The 14,510-nt window shown below is 37.8% G+C and overlaps 1 protein-coding gene across 1 annotated transcript; it reads left to right on the top strand.

Annotated features, from left to right (window-relative positions):
* The first annotated feature begins 3,587 nt into the window (after positions 1–3,587).
* Positions 3,588–14,299, top strand: LOC121411572. Its single transcript, XM_041604402.1, has 2 exons — positions 3,588–4,698; positions 13,338–14,299. The coding sequence occupies exons 1-2, from the start codon at positions 3,727–3,729 to the stop codon at positions 13,374–13,376; spliced, it is 1,011 nt and encodes a 336-aa protein (XP_041460336.1). The 5' UTR covers positions 3,588–3,726; the 3' UTR covers positions 13,377–14,299.
* The last annotated feature ends 211 nt before the right edge of the window (positions 14,300–14,510 follow it).

Raw genomic sequence — 14,510 nt, 5'->3', positions numbered from 1 at the left:
ACACATGTGGTACACACTGTGGTACACTGTGATACACACTGTGTTTGTTCCATAAGGGAATTCAAGAAATAGTTACCACATTGACGGCAAGATCGTAAACTATGAAATCATGGACCAAAATGTTAAGTAGGTCAAGGGTTTCGCCGGTATCGCGATCTCAAAATTCTATTCCGATCGGCGAATGCGGGCTGTGCTTGAAAACCGTTCAGAAAAAATGTGACCTAACTTCGCGAACCAAAGATTTTGTGGAGATTTAAACAAAAACTCAAGCTCAAAAAGTGAAATATTTCTATCAGATTGATGGCAAAATGCTATGGAATTGGTTAGTACCACATTTAACTCACATTTTTTATGATGATTTCTGCTTGCAAATTGCTGATAGCGTGATGCTTGTTGATTTCTTCAAAACGAGCGCTAGCGGTGACAAATTTGCAGATCTTTTGCCAATATTTTCATGAACTCATCCTAAAGAAACTTCTTTTAAAGAGTAATTTCCGGTCACTTGTTACGTTGATAACGTCAGATTTTAAGAATATTGGCTAGTTTTTGAGATAATGACCGTCCGCGTAGTATGGACATGCGCGAAGTTTGGACTCACTGCCATTACTGAGTGCCCCCCCCCCCGGAATAGAAAGTTGTTACGCCAATGGGCATCTCGTGTTTATACAATATGTCTCCCTCTGTGTTCCCACTTTCCTACTCTGTGCATGTTGGGAACACATGAGTATTGCAGACCCCCATTCACTCACGTGTTCTATCATAGCTCATAAAAAAATCATTAAAAATCAATCCCTCGATAGATTTTGCTTTAATTCACTGACATTAGTCACAATTAACAGTACATTAAGACTTAATATGTTAATCAGGTACTTGCCCAGCTCAATCAAAAATGGCCTGAAATAAGACTAACCATCATTTCGGCCAGTTCATTGCCACAAAAACCAGAACTGCATTGTGGGTAATAATAATTAAAATGAAATACAAAAATGCAGTCTAGCTAGTCTCCCCAAACGCCTTAATTATGAAAGAGTATGAACATAGCATTATCTCTATCGTTTTTCTATTGATATACAAACATTTGATTTTTAATGAATTATTTTAATCAACAAAGTCATGTGATCTTTACTTACGCCTGTCCGGCATGCATTGCGCGCAGATGAATTACTCTCGTGTGCCCTATACTGAGGGTCAAATGACAAAAAGCCAAAAAAATTTGGGTCTCAAAAGAAAGATAGAGTTCTCCTGAAGAGATTGATACCTTGCATTCAATACCTAATCTGACTAAACGTGTTAAAAAAGACTTCATTAGACACCCCTCATTTTAATGTAAAAATGCAATGTTCCATTCATATATTTTGTGCGCTTCCTATCGCATTGCTGCTATAGCAGCAACTTGTATACAAGTTCTACTTGCTTGATGTCCATCAATGGGCTAAATATGTATTGTGTGGGTTTACAACTTCTTGTTTACATGTTTAATTTTGTTCGAGGTGATTTATTGCCTTTGTATTCGCATGAAAATAAACTAAGTATAAAAGAAAATTGATAACAAACAAAGAGTGTGAGCATTTATTTTGCTCATTTCGTCTCTCTTCCTCAGTATAACCGTTAATTTGGAGGAAGAAGGGGGGGGTGGGGGCTATAGGCATCAACCCCGCCTTGCTTACAAGCCAGGAGGATGGGGTATGTACCCCGACTCAACTCCACCCCCCCCCCCCCCCCCTTCCTCCCGTAGCTTTCAACGATTCGGAAGTGAATAGTATTCAATTGCGCAATCTATGATGTATGACATCTGACTGAGGCAAGTTTATGTATTTTTATGGTTCATCTTTCTTTCCCTGCGTTCTCTGAATATTGAAAATAGGAATCGTGATGATAATTAGAAGTTATTTATCATTTTTAAATCCCTTATTTCATTTCACACTCTCAAACCAACCAGATCTGATCTCCTATTGGCAGTAGAAACTCGCATTTCTGCATGATAAAATAATAAGCATTGGATATACATTTGAAAGCATCATTTCAGCATCGTAAGCAATAAATGCTCTAAATGCCGAGTTACATACTTATCAACTGTTGTTAAACATAACCTATCACTTTGTATAAAACTGTTTGAAGCTTTCTCAACACCGATTTCAGGACGATCGACGCCCAGCCATAGCAACGTGTGTGTGTGTATATTTGAGTTTTGTCAGACATGTATCAATCAGATATGATTATTTACGTCTGGGACCGACCTTTAACGTTACCATCCGAAAGACGTGACCAGGGCTCGAACCTCTGCATCAATTTGTAACTTCCCCACAGCTTGGATTACAGGCGCACGCCACAACGCCCAGTTGTAGTGCAGTCGCGCTATAGGGAACACATGAGTATTACAGACCCCCATTCACTCACGTGTTCTATCATAGCTCATCAAAAAATCATTAAAAATCAATCCCTTTGCTTTAATTCACTGACATTAGTCACAATTAACAGTACATTAAGACTTGATATGTTAATCAGGTACTTGCCCAGCTCAATCAAAAGTTAAATGGCCTGAAATAAGACTAACCATAATTTCGGCCAGTTTATTGCCACAAAAACCAGAACTGCATTGTGGGTAATAATTAAAATGAAATACAAAAATGCAGTCTAGCCTCCCCAAACGCCTTATTTATGAAATGGTATGAACATAGCATTATCTCTACCGCTTTTCTATTGATATGCAAACATTTGATCTATTTTTAATTAATTATTTTAATCAATAAAGTCATGTGACCTTTACCATGTTTACTTACGCATGTCTGGCATGCATTGTGCACAGATGAATTACTCTCGTGTGCCATGCCCTGTTAGTCTTCGAGGGTATGATTTACTGTGCAGCTCATGAGTTTGTCGTCAACCATATTATAGGCCTGAAACGCTGAGTTAAGTTCTTCAGTTGGCAACCTATACCATACGGATTTACTTCGATCGTGAACGATGGCCTCACAATTTCAAGTAATTCTTGTTATTCTTATGCTACTGTTGTCTGGTGCTGATCATCATCTGAGCAGAGCAGTGAATATAACGACAACTGGAGAACCAGTGGATCTCATCTGCACTTATGACTCATCAGGGGATGTTTATTGGTATATATTTGGCGGAAATAGCTTCATAGATATTTTTCATTGCCCAAGTGATCGGAATAATCCATGTTTACGAACAAATAATAATTACCGTCTCCCCGGTTCCCGCAGTTTCACAGTGCAACAAAATGTCAACAACTCAATCATGCATATTAATTCAGCATCACCTGTTACAGATAAACAAAAATTCAAGTGTGAAGTAATTGGTCGTGATGACCAAATATACAATGTCCAGTGGATTAATCTAAATGAGATATCTACAACTTGCCCTGTTACCCTACCAGTACTAGGCAAGCCTTTTGATGAGAGCTTAGCACTTCAGGTCAATTTATCCTGCGGACATAACTTCCCAGAAGACTTAGAATCTACCTTTTCACTTGAACAGTTCGGGCGTAATAAACCCGTCCAAGTGAATCAGTCATCCCAAACTCTCAGTGCGTATCTTCCTGTAGACAGTTTCACGAACCTGTATGAAGCTTACTGCGAAATATACTTTCCAGGGATTAATGTAACACAAACGTGTTCTTATCCAAAAGTTATTAAAAACGAATACATTTTTGAAGGTAATGACATCATTATCGAGTGTGACCATGGTTTGGATAACGAAAAATGGCAAATGTACAATCAAAGTGGAGCTGAAGAAAATATACGGAACCGTTCATGGTCGAGGAAAGGCGGGAAATCGCTGCTGATACAAGACATAACTAAACAAGATGAAGGGAAGGTAGTGGTGTGTTCAACCGAAGGAGCCAATGGGACCAACTATGGCACTATTGGGTTCGCTGTGATATCGTATATTCCTGGAGACGACAGTAGTAGTTCCGACCCGAAAACAGGCGGTCGTACACCCAAGTCTGGTAATAAGCATAACATTTACTTGGTACTAACTTTGCTATTTTTTTCACTGTGGTTTATCACTACTATTGTAGGTGGTGTTTTCCTTTGGGTGAAAACCAAGATGAATAAGTCTGACACTACAGTGTCAAGTCCATCACCCTCGGGATATGCATCCCGGGCATCGCATGGGAGATCTAATGAAAACGAGACACCCTTATCCAGTGTTGGTACTAGAGGCAGACGTGATCCTGACACTACGAATACAAACAACAGCGCCCATAACCCTATCTTTGAGCCCGAAACTTTCAATACAGATGAAAACAGAAGGAATGACCAAGGCAGCGATGGCAGTCATCTCTACTTCACCCTGGAGAAATCATCACCTTCACCAAAGGCTTCAACATCAAGACAGGAACGTCCTGGATCATCGCTAAACCATCCCAAGAGCAGCCAGTGGCAAAGCTATGAAACTGTTGGGGATCCAAACAAAGGTGTTTTCTGTTCTTTTGATGTTGGAGAATATGCTGATGTTAGCTTTCAAGGAAAAGTGACCTCTGATCATAATGAATATTCCGAGGTTGATTCCACACAATTCCGTGGAACAGCCCCTCCAGGTGATGGTGAGTATTCTGAAGTCCGTAGAAGCTTCAGAGGGAATGAGCAACCTACTCTACCAGATCGAACTTCACTCAATAAGATACCTGAAAGAGAACAGGTAGAGAGAGATGAAATTTCTAGACTTTACGGCAAGGTAAAGAAAGAAAAATAATGTAATGTGTGAAATTTTCCACCTCTATCATAAAAGCTAAATTATTACGTTTATTGGACCAAAGAAGATATACATGTCTTCCATTATACAGTGCGTATCAAAAAATAGTTTACACTTAGCAAAAATCCTGTAAAATTATACATTTGTAATATTCTGAGGATTTTTCCATATTTTTACATTGGTACAGATCCAATTAAGCAAATGACGATGTAACTGTCGAAAAATATTTCCGCTTGAGTGAGCACCACTCATTTTTGAAAAGTTCATGAAAAATTATTTTCGCAGAACTTTTAAATAGTTATGCGAATAAAATTGATTTGAAGACATCTTTTACCCTTTTTAACTTGTTTCCTTTCCCAAAACACTTTGAAGAGAGCATTGCGCCCCATCCCACTCCCCCACACACCGAGGCTATCTCAACGATATTTGCTTTACACTGAGCTGTCATTTACATGGCATTGCTTCGGCTTGATTTTCATTTGTTCATCATTGTTAAGCTTGGAAAAAGTGTGGAGAAACAAGTATTAAAGGGAAAATGATAAAAAATGAGAAAAAAATGCTGGAGATGTCTGATATAAACCTTTTTCAGATTCAGTTATGTCCTCCGATCCAGCTGGCACAAAAAGGGCAAAGGTTATGTTTATTAAGTGTTGAAATTTCTATTTGGGTGGCAAAATTGTAACAAAATGCTTGCATGTGTCCATTTTATTTCTTTCGACTAAAAGTGCAAAGGAAATGTATGAGAAATGTTTCGCAGAGAAAGTTTGATTTTGCCCTTTCCCCTTGACACAGCGTGAAAACGAGCATTTTTGCGCAAACAGATTTCTGCGAGTTTTACAAAAGTGGACAGTGCTCACTCAAGTGTAACATTCTGTCAAAATCTTTACTTTTATTGGATAGATGAGACCCAAACCCAACATAATATGTGAAAAAATACCCACATCTCGTATATTTTTGAATTCCCAGGGCTTTTTCAAAGTGTAAACTTTTTTTTTTGATACGCACTGTATATATGCCTTCTGTTTTATCTATTTTTCTACAAACCGCTGCAATATCAAATTATTAGACACGGTGCAAGATTTGACCATTTTTGTGAGGATGGCAAAGGATCAATTTTGAATTTATTGCTTGATAAAAAAATGTCTTCAATCACAGTGCCTTATATATGTGCATTCTGTTTTATATATTTTTCTACATACCGCTACAATATCAAAGTATTTGACACGGTGCAAGATTTGACCATTTTTATGAGGATCGCAAAGGGTCAATTGTAGCGGTATGTAGAAAAATATATAAAACAGAATGCAATAAATTCAAAATTACAGCTTTTATACTAATAACATAAGGTAGACCTATATGTGCCTTATTATATGCTTTCCTTATTTTTGTGAATATTTTATACTGTCTGTATTTTAATACTTCATTAATGTCTTTGCTTATACTGATTATTATTAATATTTTTAAGTAAAAATTGACATGTCGATTATACATTTTTGTTATCTGTTTGTACCATTTAACCGCAAAAACAGGATTTAATTCAGGATAGGGCTTTAAGTGCTCGGGAAGCGTTCGCGCGCTCCCGAGGGTGCAGAGAAGGGGGAGTTTTTGATAACTCATCAAATCCAAATCAAAAGAAGACGTTTCTTGCGTCTCTACCCTTATAAACTCGAATTGAATTGCCGCGTTTTATTATGTTTTTCAAAAAAAAATTATGAGAACCCCCAAAATGGGAAAAGATTGAGGGATTTGAAATAATTCCTCTTACCGCACGAAGCGCGGAAGCTAAAACGTTATATAAAAATTGAGAACGGAGGTGGTATAAAATTCCCATACCTATATCACATCATATTTCATTGCAAAAACTTAAGATTTCTTTCACTCGCAAAACAATAGAAGACGGGAAGGCCTAAATGCTGGAGGAAATATTCCTTCCGATGAATGGCATTGAAGCTCTAAATGTTAGAAAATTCTTTAAATCTTAACCTGCTCTAAATTTGATATTTCTTAAATTAAATTACTCGATTACGAAGAAAAAAAGAGCTCAAAAGGTGAAAGGGAAGATGCAACCTAGAAGGACTTTTCCCTTTTCATGAACGCGAAGCACGGAAATCTCTGTGATTTATATATTTTGGATTTTTTGTGGGGGGGGGGGGTAATTTCGCTTATATTCCCTTTGTATGATTAAGAAACTTCAGTGATTTTCTTAATTCAAAATTAACGGCTCAAAACAAGACAAGAGATGAATGTGCAGTGATAGAGAATAAAGTTTCATCGTGCATACTTTTGAATACTAATATAGCTCAGCTCGAATTTAATGCCCCCTCCCCCTTTAGGCAGATCCTTTGCCCAAAATTGCTTGCGGAAAAGCGGAAGAAATAGCATTTGGAGACTCGGGGACTGACGATAGTGTTTACCTACTTGCTCCGAAAAGAAGAGCCGAAATTTTGTGTCAGTGCAATTGAAAAACAATTGCATTTCATACAGTTTACACCATAATTTCTGGCAAGAAAATACGAATCCCATGCATAGCCAGCAGGGGGAAGCAGAGTAGAAAATAGGTGTGGGAAACAGAGGGGAAAGGCAATTTCCATATTTTTCCCGGCGTCGCGCAGAAGCAATAATTTGAATGAATAGAGAGAAGAACATTACGTTTAAGTCTTTACTCTTTTAATTAAAACAGAAAGAAAAAAATAAAACTAAACCCTTCTTCCCTGCCCCCTTCACTTTTTCCTTTTCTCGTTTTTTTTTCTTTATGGGGCGTTTTTTATTTTGGGAAAGGCCACCGCCCCCTCCCCTGGCTACGCACCTGCAAAGTCGTAATCATTTTGCTATACACATGTATGTATATACATCAAAATATGAAATAAATTATGGCTCGATGAGCCTGATGCCTGATGATGATGATGTTGATGATGTTGATGATGATGATGATAATGATAATAATTAGATAATAGGGTCTTGTTCAGTGGATACAAAAACAAATATTACGTAATTTAGGACAAGTAGAACCAAATATTTTTAGAATTTGAATCATATGTAAATCGTTGTGAACGAAATCTCTTTAATGTTCACATCCTGGTGTAACATTATAAAGACGACGAACTTTCTTTTTAATATTTATCGTCTTATCACCATTAGCAGAAGTTATCCAATACTGTGGAATCATTATCATTTTTGTTTGATGGGTTGAATTTATTCTTCTTCATTTCAAACAGATTGGTGAAATAAGTAGATAGAAATCAGAATATAAATAACAGAAATGAAAAAGGGAACTCACTGAAAACATCGCTTGGTTATGTTTCTATAATTATTATAATTAGTATTATTGTTGTTATTATCATTTTTATGATTATTATTATTATCTTTATTAGTATTATTATTATTATTATTACTGAAATTATTACTATTATCATTATTATTACTATTATCATTATTCATTGTTATTATCATTATTTGGTTGGAGTCACCTGTGACAGAGAGGCGAAAAAGCGAACTAAATCACTATCTCTTCTCCCAATAAAACTGATGGGGGGTCACTAGCGCGCCTATGGGGGGAGAGACCCCCCCCCCATGACGAGTCACAACTGATCTCGGACGAGCCACAAGTGGCCCCCTCCTATGAACTTGAAGACCTTTCTTTTTTCTTTTCTTTTTTTTTGCTTGTCAATTTTTTTGCGGACGGATTTGCCCCCCCCCCCTTCGGAAAATCCTAGGTTCGCTACTGGGGGATGCAGGGTGAAATCCCAAGGTACAAGATCACCCCCACAAGATGCTTCAAAGATGCAAATTGCTTTAAGGAGCAAATTGTGCATCTGGCGCCACCATCCCCCGGGGGGGGGGGGTAGTCACATGCATTTTATTGTGTAAATGAATATTGTACACTATACTTGACTTTGCTGTTGAGAAAGGCGTCATCAGTATTGCTCTTTTAATATGCATTAAAATAAATGAAAATGTTATACTGTATACTTTGTGTGCCCCAACGTATGCACATGTTTCAATTTCATTGAAAATGTAACGGTATTTGCCGATAATAACCAGATTATAATGATGCTTGTGTTCTATACTAATGATGATTTGTCTAATGACGAAATTGTAAATATATCAATCCTAAAAAAGGGATAGTGCGCTTACCGCACTAAATATTGCGCATACATTCGTAATTCCGAAGCTTCGTAATTCCGAAGGTTCGTATTTCCGAAGGTTCGTAATTCCGAAGGCTCGTTAATCCGAAAACGAAATAAGGTTCGTCAATCCGAAAACGAAATAAGGTTTGTAATTCCGAAGGTTCGTCAATCCAAAAACGAAATGAGGTTTGTAATTCCGAAGATTCGTCAATCCGAAAACGAAATAAGGTTCGTTAATCCGAAAATTGAATAAGGTTCGTATTTCCGAAAATGAAAATAATTCATTTTGGTAACAAAAACGGTGTTGCCATTACAAGATAACACGATATTATGCAATGATAGTAATAACGATCGATGATACATGCGTGTGTTGTGACCCAAAGCATGTATTTCATTAAGGATACGCGCCCGGATCAAGCATAATAGGCTAATTTCGATTTTATCTGAGCAATTGCTGCCTTTTTAGCAATGGTTTAAGGATGCAGGGGATTAAGTGTGTTGGTCGTTTGCGAGTAACCTCTAGATAATAGGATTTGTATTCAGGGGCGGATCCAGCTTTCGCCAATAGGGGGGGGGGCGAAAATCATTTTCATAAAAACATTTTTCTCGATTATTGGCCGCTATAATCTGATTTTTTTGTAGGTTTTTCAGGGGGTAGTCCTAAATAAAGACTGAAGGTTTAAGTATATGTTAGTTTTTATTTAAGATAAGGTATCTCATGTGGTCTTAATGTATAATGCGAGCGCGAAGCGCGAGCTAAAATTCTTTGATATTTTATGTCCTTAGAACTGAAGATTCTGAGCAGTTTTTATAATCATGTACAAAGATAAGTATCCAACTAAACAATGCGAGCGCGAAGCGCGAGCCGAAATTTTATAGTAACGTGAAAAGGGACTCAATTAGGACTGTTTTTAGTTATAATGAAGAGGATCCAAGTATCACTAATTAAATAATGAGAGCGCGAAGCGCGAGTTCAAAATTTTTGATATTCCGACCTGAAAACTGGACAGTCTAAGCGCGTTTTTATTCAAATAAAGAACAAGCTGTGTGTTTCAAACAAGTAAATGCGAGCGCGAAGCACGAGCTTATTTTTTTTTATATACTGACATGATAAAGGAGCATTTTGACAAACTTTTGAAAGAATTTCCAAAGAGGATAGGTATCTCACAAATCAAACAATGCGAGCGCGCAGCGCGAGCTGAAAATTTTGAAATAACAATTCGTGTAAATCATACAAAATAATGAAAGCTTGATGTGCTAGCTAAAATATTGTGTGAATTTGATTTCCGAACTGGATATATGAAGTGTCATTTAATCCTCTCAAATGGAATTCATTACACAGGCAATGCAACCGCGAAGCGCGAGCGAAACTTTTATATAAAGTCTATATATTTTCAAATTCTTCCCCTTCCCTTTTTCTTGTTTCCTTTCGGGGTCGGGCCGGCCGTTACGAGGCTGTAAATTACATATCATGGGTATAATACCTCTTTCTTACTTTTCTTTTTTTTGTAGTTTCTATCAAGATAAAGGGTACACTTTTTCTGCAGGTTGTCAAAAAATGGGGGGGGGGCCGGGGCCGGCTTGGCCCCCTCCTGGATCCGCACCTGGTATTGGAGGGGATATCATTTTTAATAACAGCTTCTGCTGGCAATAAAAATAAAAATAATACGAATAATGATCCTTGTGAGATGTTGAAAGCGCGAATCGCAAGTTCAAACTAGTAGACATTTCATGTAACAAGACGTGAACGTAAACATTCTGAGCATTTTTTGTAATCGTGAGAAAGATGTGTATCTTACTATAGAATTAACGCGAGCGCGAGCTGTAATTTGTTCATATACTGACCTGGGGCCCGTTGCATAAAACTTTTTACCTGAGAAAACTCAGGTTGTTTTTACCGGAGTTTTTGCCCTATGCTTAAGTCAATGGCGGAAATCAGACTAATACCCCTAGTTTTCAGTTTTTACCAGAGTTTTCTCAGGTAAAAAGTTTTATGCAACAGGCTTCAGAAAGTAACCTTTTAAGGACTGCATTTAGTGACTCATGAATAGAATATATATCTCACGAACGAAATAATTAGAGCGCGAACCGTAAGTTTAAAATTTGTGATATTCCAACCTGAAAACTGGACATTTTATACATATTTTTGTAACAAGGAATAGAATGAGTTCCTCAATAAACAATACTTGATGCGAGCGAGAAACATGAGACAAATTTTTCTGATTTTCCAACCTGAAAACTGGACATTCTAAGCATTCTTGTAAAAAAAAATAATAATTGCTGGGAGAACAGTTTTCAGAACTGAAGTGGCTCCCCTGGGTAAATAATATCCATATCATTATTATCATTCTAGGACTACATGAAATTTCCAAAGGTTTGAGCACGTGATTCCCTCGCAACATCTCACAAGGATGCCCTTTTAACAGTAACTGACCAAAAAGGCGAATTTTACATCTTCAGATTTAATTTTTCCCCAAACCGCTTGCTCGCTATATACGCTCGCAGAAATGAAATGTAAATATATAACTTATCAATCAGTGATCACTTAAAAAAATTGCTCAATTTAATTACTACAAAAAACACAACCTCTTCACACAGATGATAATCTCATGGTGAAAATATCCGTTTGCACCAAATTGCCTCTATTGGCCCTTTTTGGCTTTGCCCCTCCCCCCCCAAAAAAAAAAGGAAAATACGTTCTGTCGCCACTGGTTGAAACACGCATCGTCTTCATGACTAACTGCAAAAAGTTCTTAAAATGTCCCCTTTAGATCAGGTCAGAGCTTATATTTAAAATTTCTGTTCGCGCTTCTTGCTCGCAGTTATTATCTAGTTACATAGGCATCTCGTTTTGAAGATCACAAACATATTGCCCATCATATTAAACAAAAATACAGCTTGCACTCGCATTATTTAAAAAGGGTTTATCATGTTATTATATATTTACTTTATTTTTTAAGTATAAAGCTAATTATTGACTGTTAGGACTACCCTTTTAAAGAAACAAACAAAAATCAACTTTAAGCTGCCGATCGAGGAAATTATGGCTGAAAAAATGCCCTCCCCCCCCCCCCCTATTTGACGAAAGTTGGATCCGCCGGGAGGGAGGCAGGGGGCACTTGCATCCCAAAAATGAAATAAAAAACAGGGAAATGCATTTTTTCCAAAATGGGAAAGTTCCTTTTTCAAAAATAAATATGCTGTTTTTCGTGTTTTTTCGAAATAAAATACTTTTTTTAAGTATACAAATTAAGTTAAGTTTTCAGGCTGGAACATTGCAAATTTTCAGCTTAAGCTTCGCACTCTCAATTATTCGATTGGTGAAATATGTCTTAAAGAGGTCACTAAATGCCTTCTTTAACAGGTTCCTTTTATGGTTTGTATGTTTAATCTCGCGTTTTGCGCTCGTGTTATTTTTTTGGTTAGATGCACATCTTTTTAATGACAGCAGAAATCTGCTCGGATTTTTAAAAACTTATTTTCATTTTTTATTGAAATACCCTAAAGTTTTAGCTTGTGATTCACGCTCGCAACACCTCGCAATAATGCAATTTTTAAGAATAATTGACCTCCATAAACGAGTTTTACAACTTCACCTTTGATTTTTTTTTACCAAGCCGCTCGCTCATTATACTCTCTCCCGAAAAATAAACATTTTGCCATAATAAGAAGTCACTTCAAAACAATTTTTCTCTACTTAATCACTATTAAACACACAGTGACTTCAAGCAGATGATAATCTTAAGGTGAAAATATCAAGTGCCCATTTTGACGTATTTTTTGGCTTTACCCCCCAAACGAAAATTCGTTCGGCCGCCCTTGCCCTCCCATCCTCATAACAATTGAACGGCAACAGTGTCCCCCGTCCCCCCCCCCCACTTGCCTCTGCCTTTGCTTTCCCGGTTTTCATTTTTCGGATTAACGAACCTTATTTCGTTTTCGGATTAACGAACCTTCGGAAAAACGAACCTTATTTCGTTTTCAGATTAACGAACCTTCGGAACAACGAACCGTATTTCGTTTTCGGATTATCGAACCTTCGGAATAACGAGCCGTCGGAATAACGCCACAAATGTTGGAATTAACGAACCCTTTTTCGTTTTTGGATTAACGAACATCGAGGTATAGGCAATTTACGTGTATCGGAATTACGAACCTTCGGAATTACGAAGATTCGGAATTACGAAGTGTAACCATATCATCTTCTTGACTCTGCCGTTCAGAAAGGCGTTCGATCAACACAGCTCTCTTTAAAATAAATGAAAATGTTTTGCATCACTTTATTGTACGAAAAGCAATAAAGGAACAGTGTAAGAATGACAAAAATACATATACATAGGCTTTGTTGGTTTTCCAATTTGTGCACGTGTTAAAAAATAAATATGTTCACATTCACCTGATGCAAATTTAACAACGAATATCTATTAAATCAACCAATATCTACAATGTATCTTCTACCATATGGTCCGCATTAAATGATATGGGTATTTGTAGAGGTCGAACAAGAAGATGTCGAAAAGGGGGAAGATGTAGACGACGACGAGCGCATCAAGAGCTACCTGAATCCCAGACATCTAATGAAGTCACAAAAGATTCAGTGGCCCTAGCCCTGTGGAACGCCAGATCACTGAATAATAAGACTCATATGTTCTGTGACCTCATGATCAACAATCGAGTCGACATCGCAGCTATAACAGAGACGTGGTTCACAGGTGATCATCGCGATGACATCCCACTAGCACAGATATCATCCACCCTCCAGAGCTATATCGTACATCATCAGCCAAGAGAGGGTCGTCTAGGAGGTGGTGTAGCTGTATGTATACATCAATCCTTCAAAGTCAAGGAGTTTAAATCAGCCAATATCTTCACATCATTTGAATACATGGATGTACTCGTTACTGCTCATGGACATGTTCCGGTTCGACTTCTGGTCGTGTATCGCCCACAACGAACCGCTTCTGGACAGTCTACTGATCAGCTTTTTCTTCAAGAATTTTCTACACTTATGGAGCAGCTTGTATCTTCAACGCATCGGTTGCTGATTGTTGGTGATTTTAATTATCACGTGGACATTGCTACGGACTCAAACTCTGTCAACTTCCTGAATGATATTGCAGCTCTTAACCTTCAGCAACACGTCCATTTCCCAACACATAAAAATGGACACACTGATTAGATCTGGTTCTTACACGAGCAAATGAGGCCTTCATTAGTAATTTATCAAAAGAAGGTTATCTACCATCCGATCATGTAGCCGTCACTTGCTCTTTGAACATTCGTAAACCAAAGCCCCAAAAGGTACAGATCAGAACTCGCAAAATCCAAAATATTGATCTTGAGGCATTTCGTCAAGACATTCTTGTGTCTGAGCTATACTCTACCCCCTCGGACACCATAGATGGACAGGTTGACCGGTTTGAGTCTACGCTTTCTACTCTCCTAGATAAGCATGCCCGGTGGTTACACGCGTCATTACAAGCCGACCTGAATCTCCTTGGTATGGTGATGACCTGCGAGAACTTAAGCGTGAACTTAGGGTATTAGAACGCAAAGCTTTCCCACGTGGTTTGGAGATTCCGAAAGGCAGCCCATCAATACAGTAACAAGCTGAAATCTGCAAAGAGTTTGTATCATCGAAACCAGCTTAAAGACTGCACTCCGCGT

The sequence above is a fragment of the Lytechinus variegatus genome, chromosome 1 (assembly GCF_018143015.1).
Source record: "Lytechinus variegatus isolate NC3 chromosome 1, Lvar_3.0, whole genome shotgun sequence".
In the NCBI taxonomy this organism is placed as follows: Eukaryota; Metazoa; Echinodermata; class Echinoidea; order Temnopleuroida; family Toxopneustidae; genus Lytechinus; species Lytechinus variegatus.
Note: the sequence above shows the minus strand (reverse complement) of the source record. Positions and strands in the feature narration are given on the sequence as shown.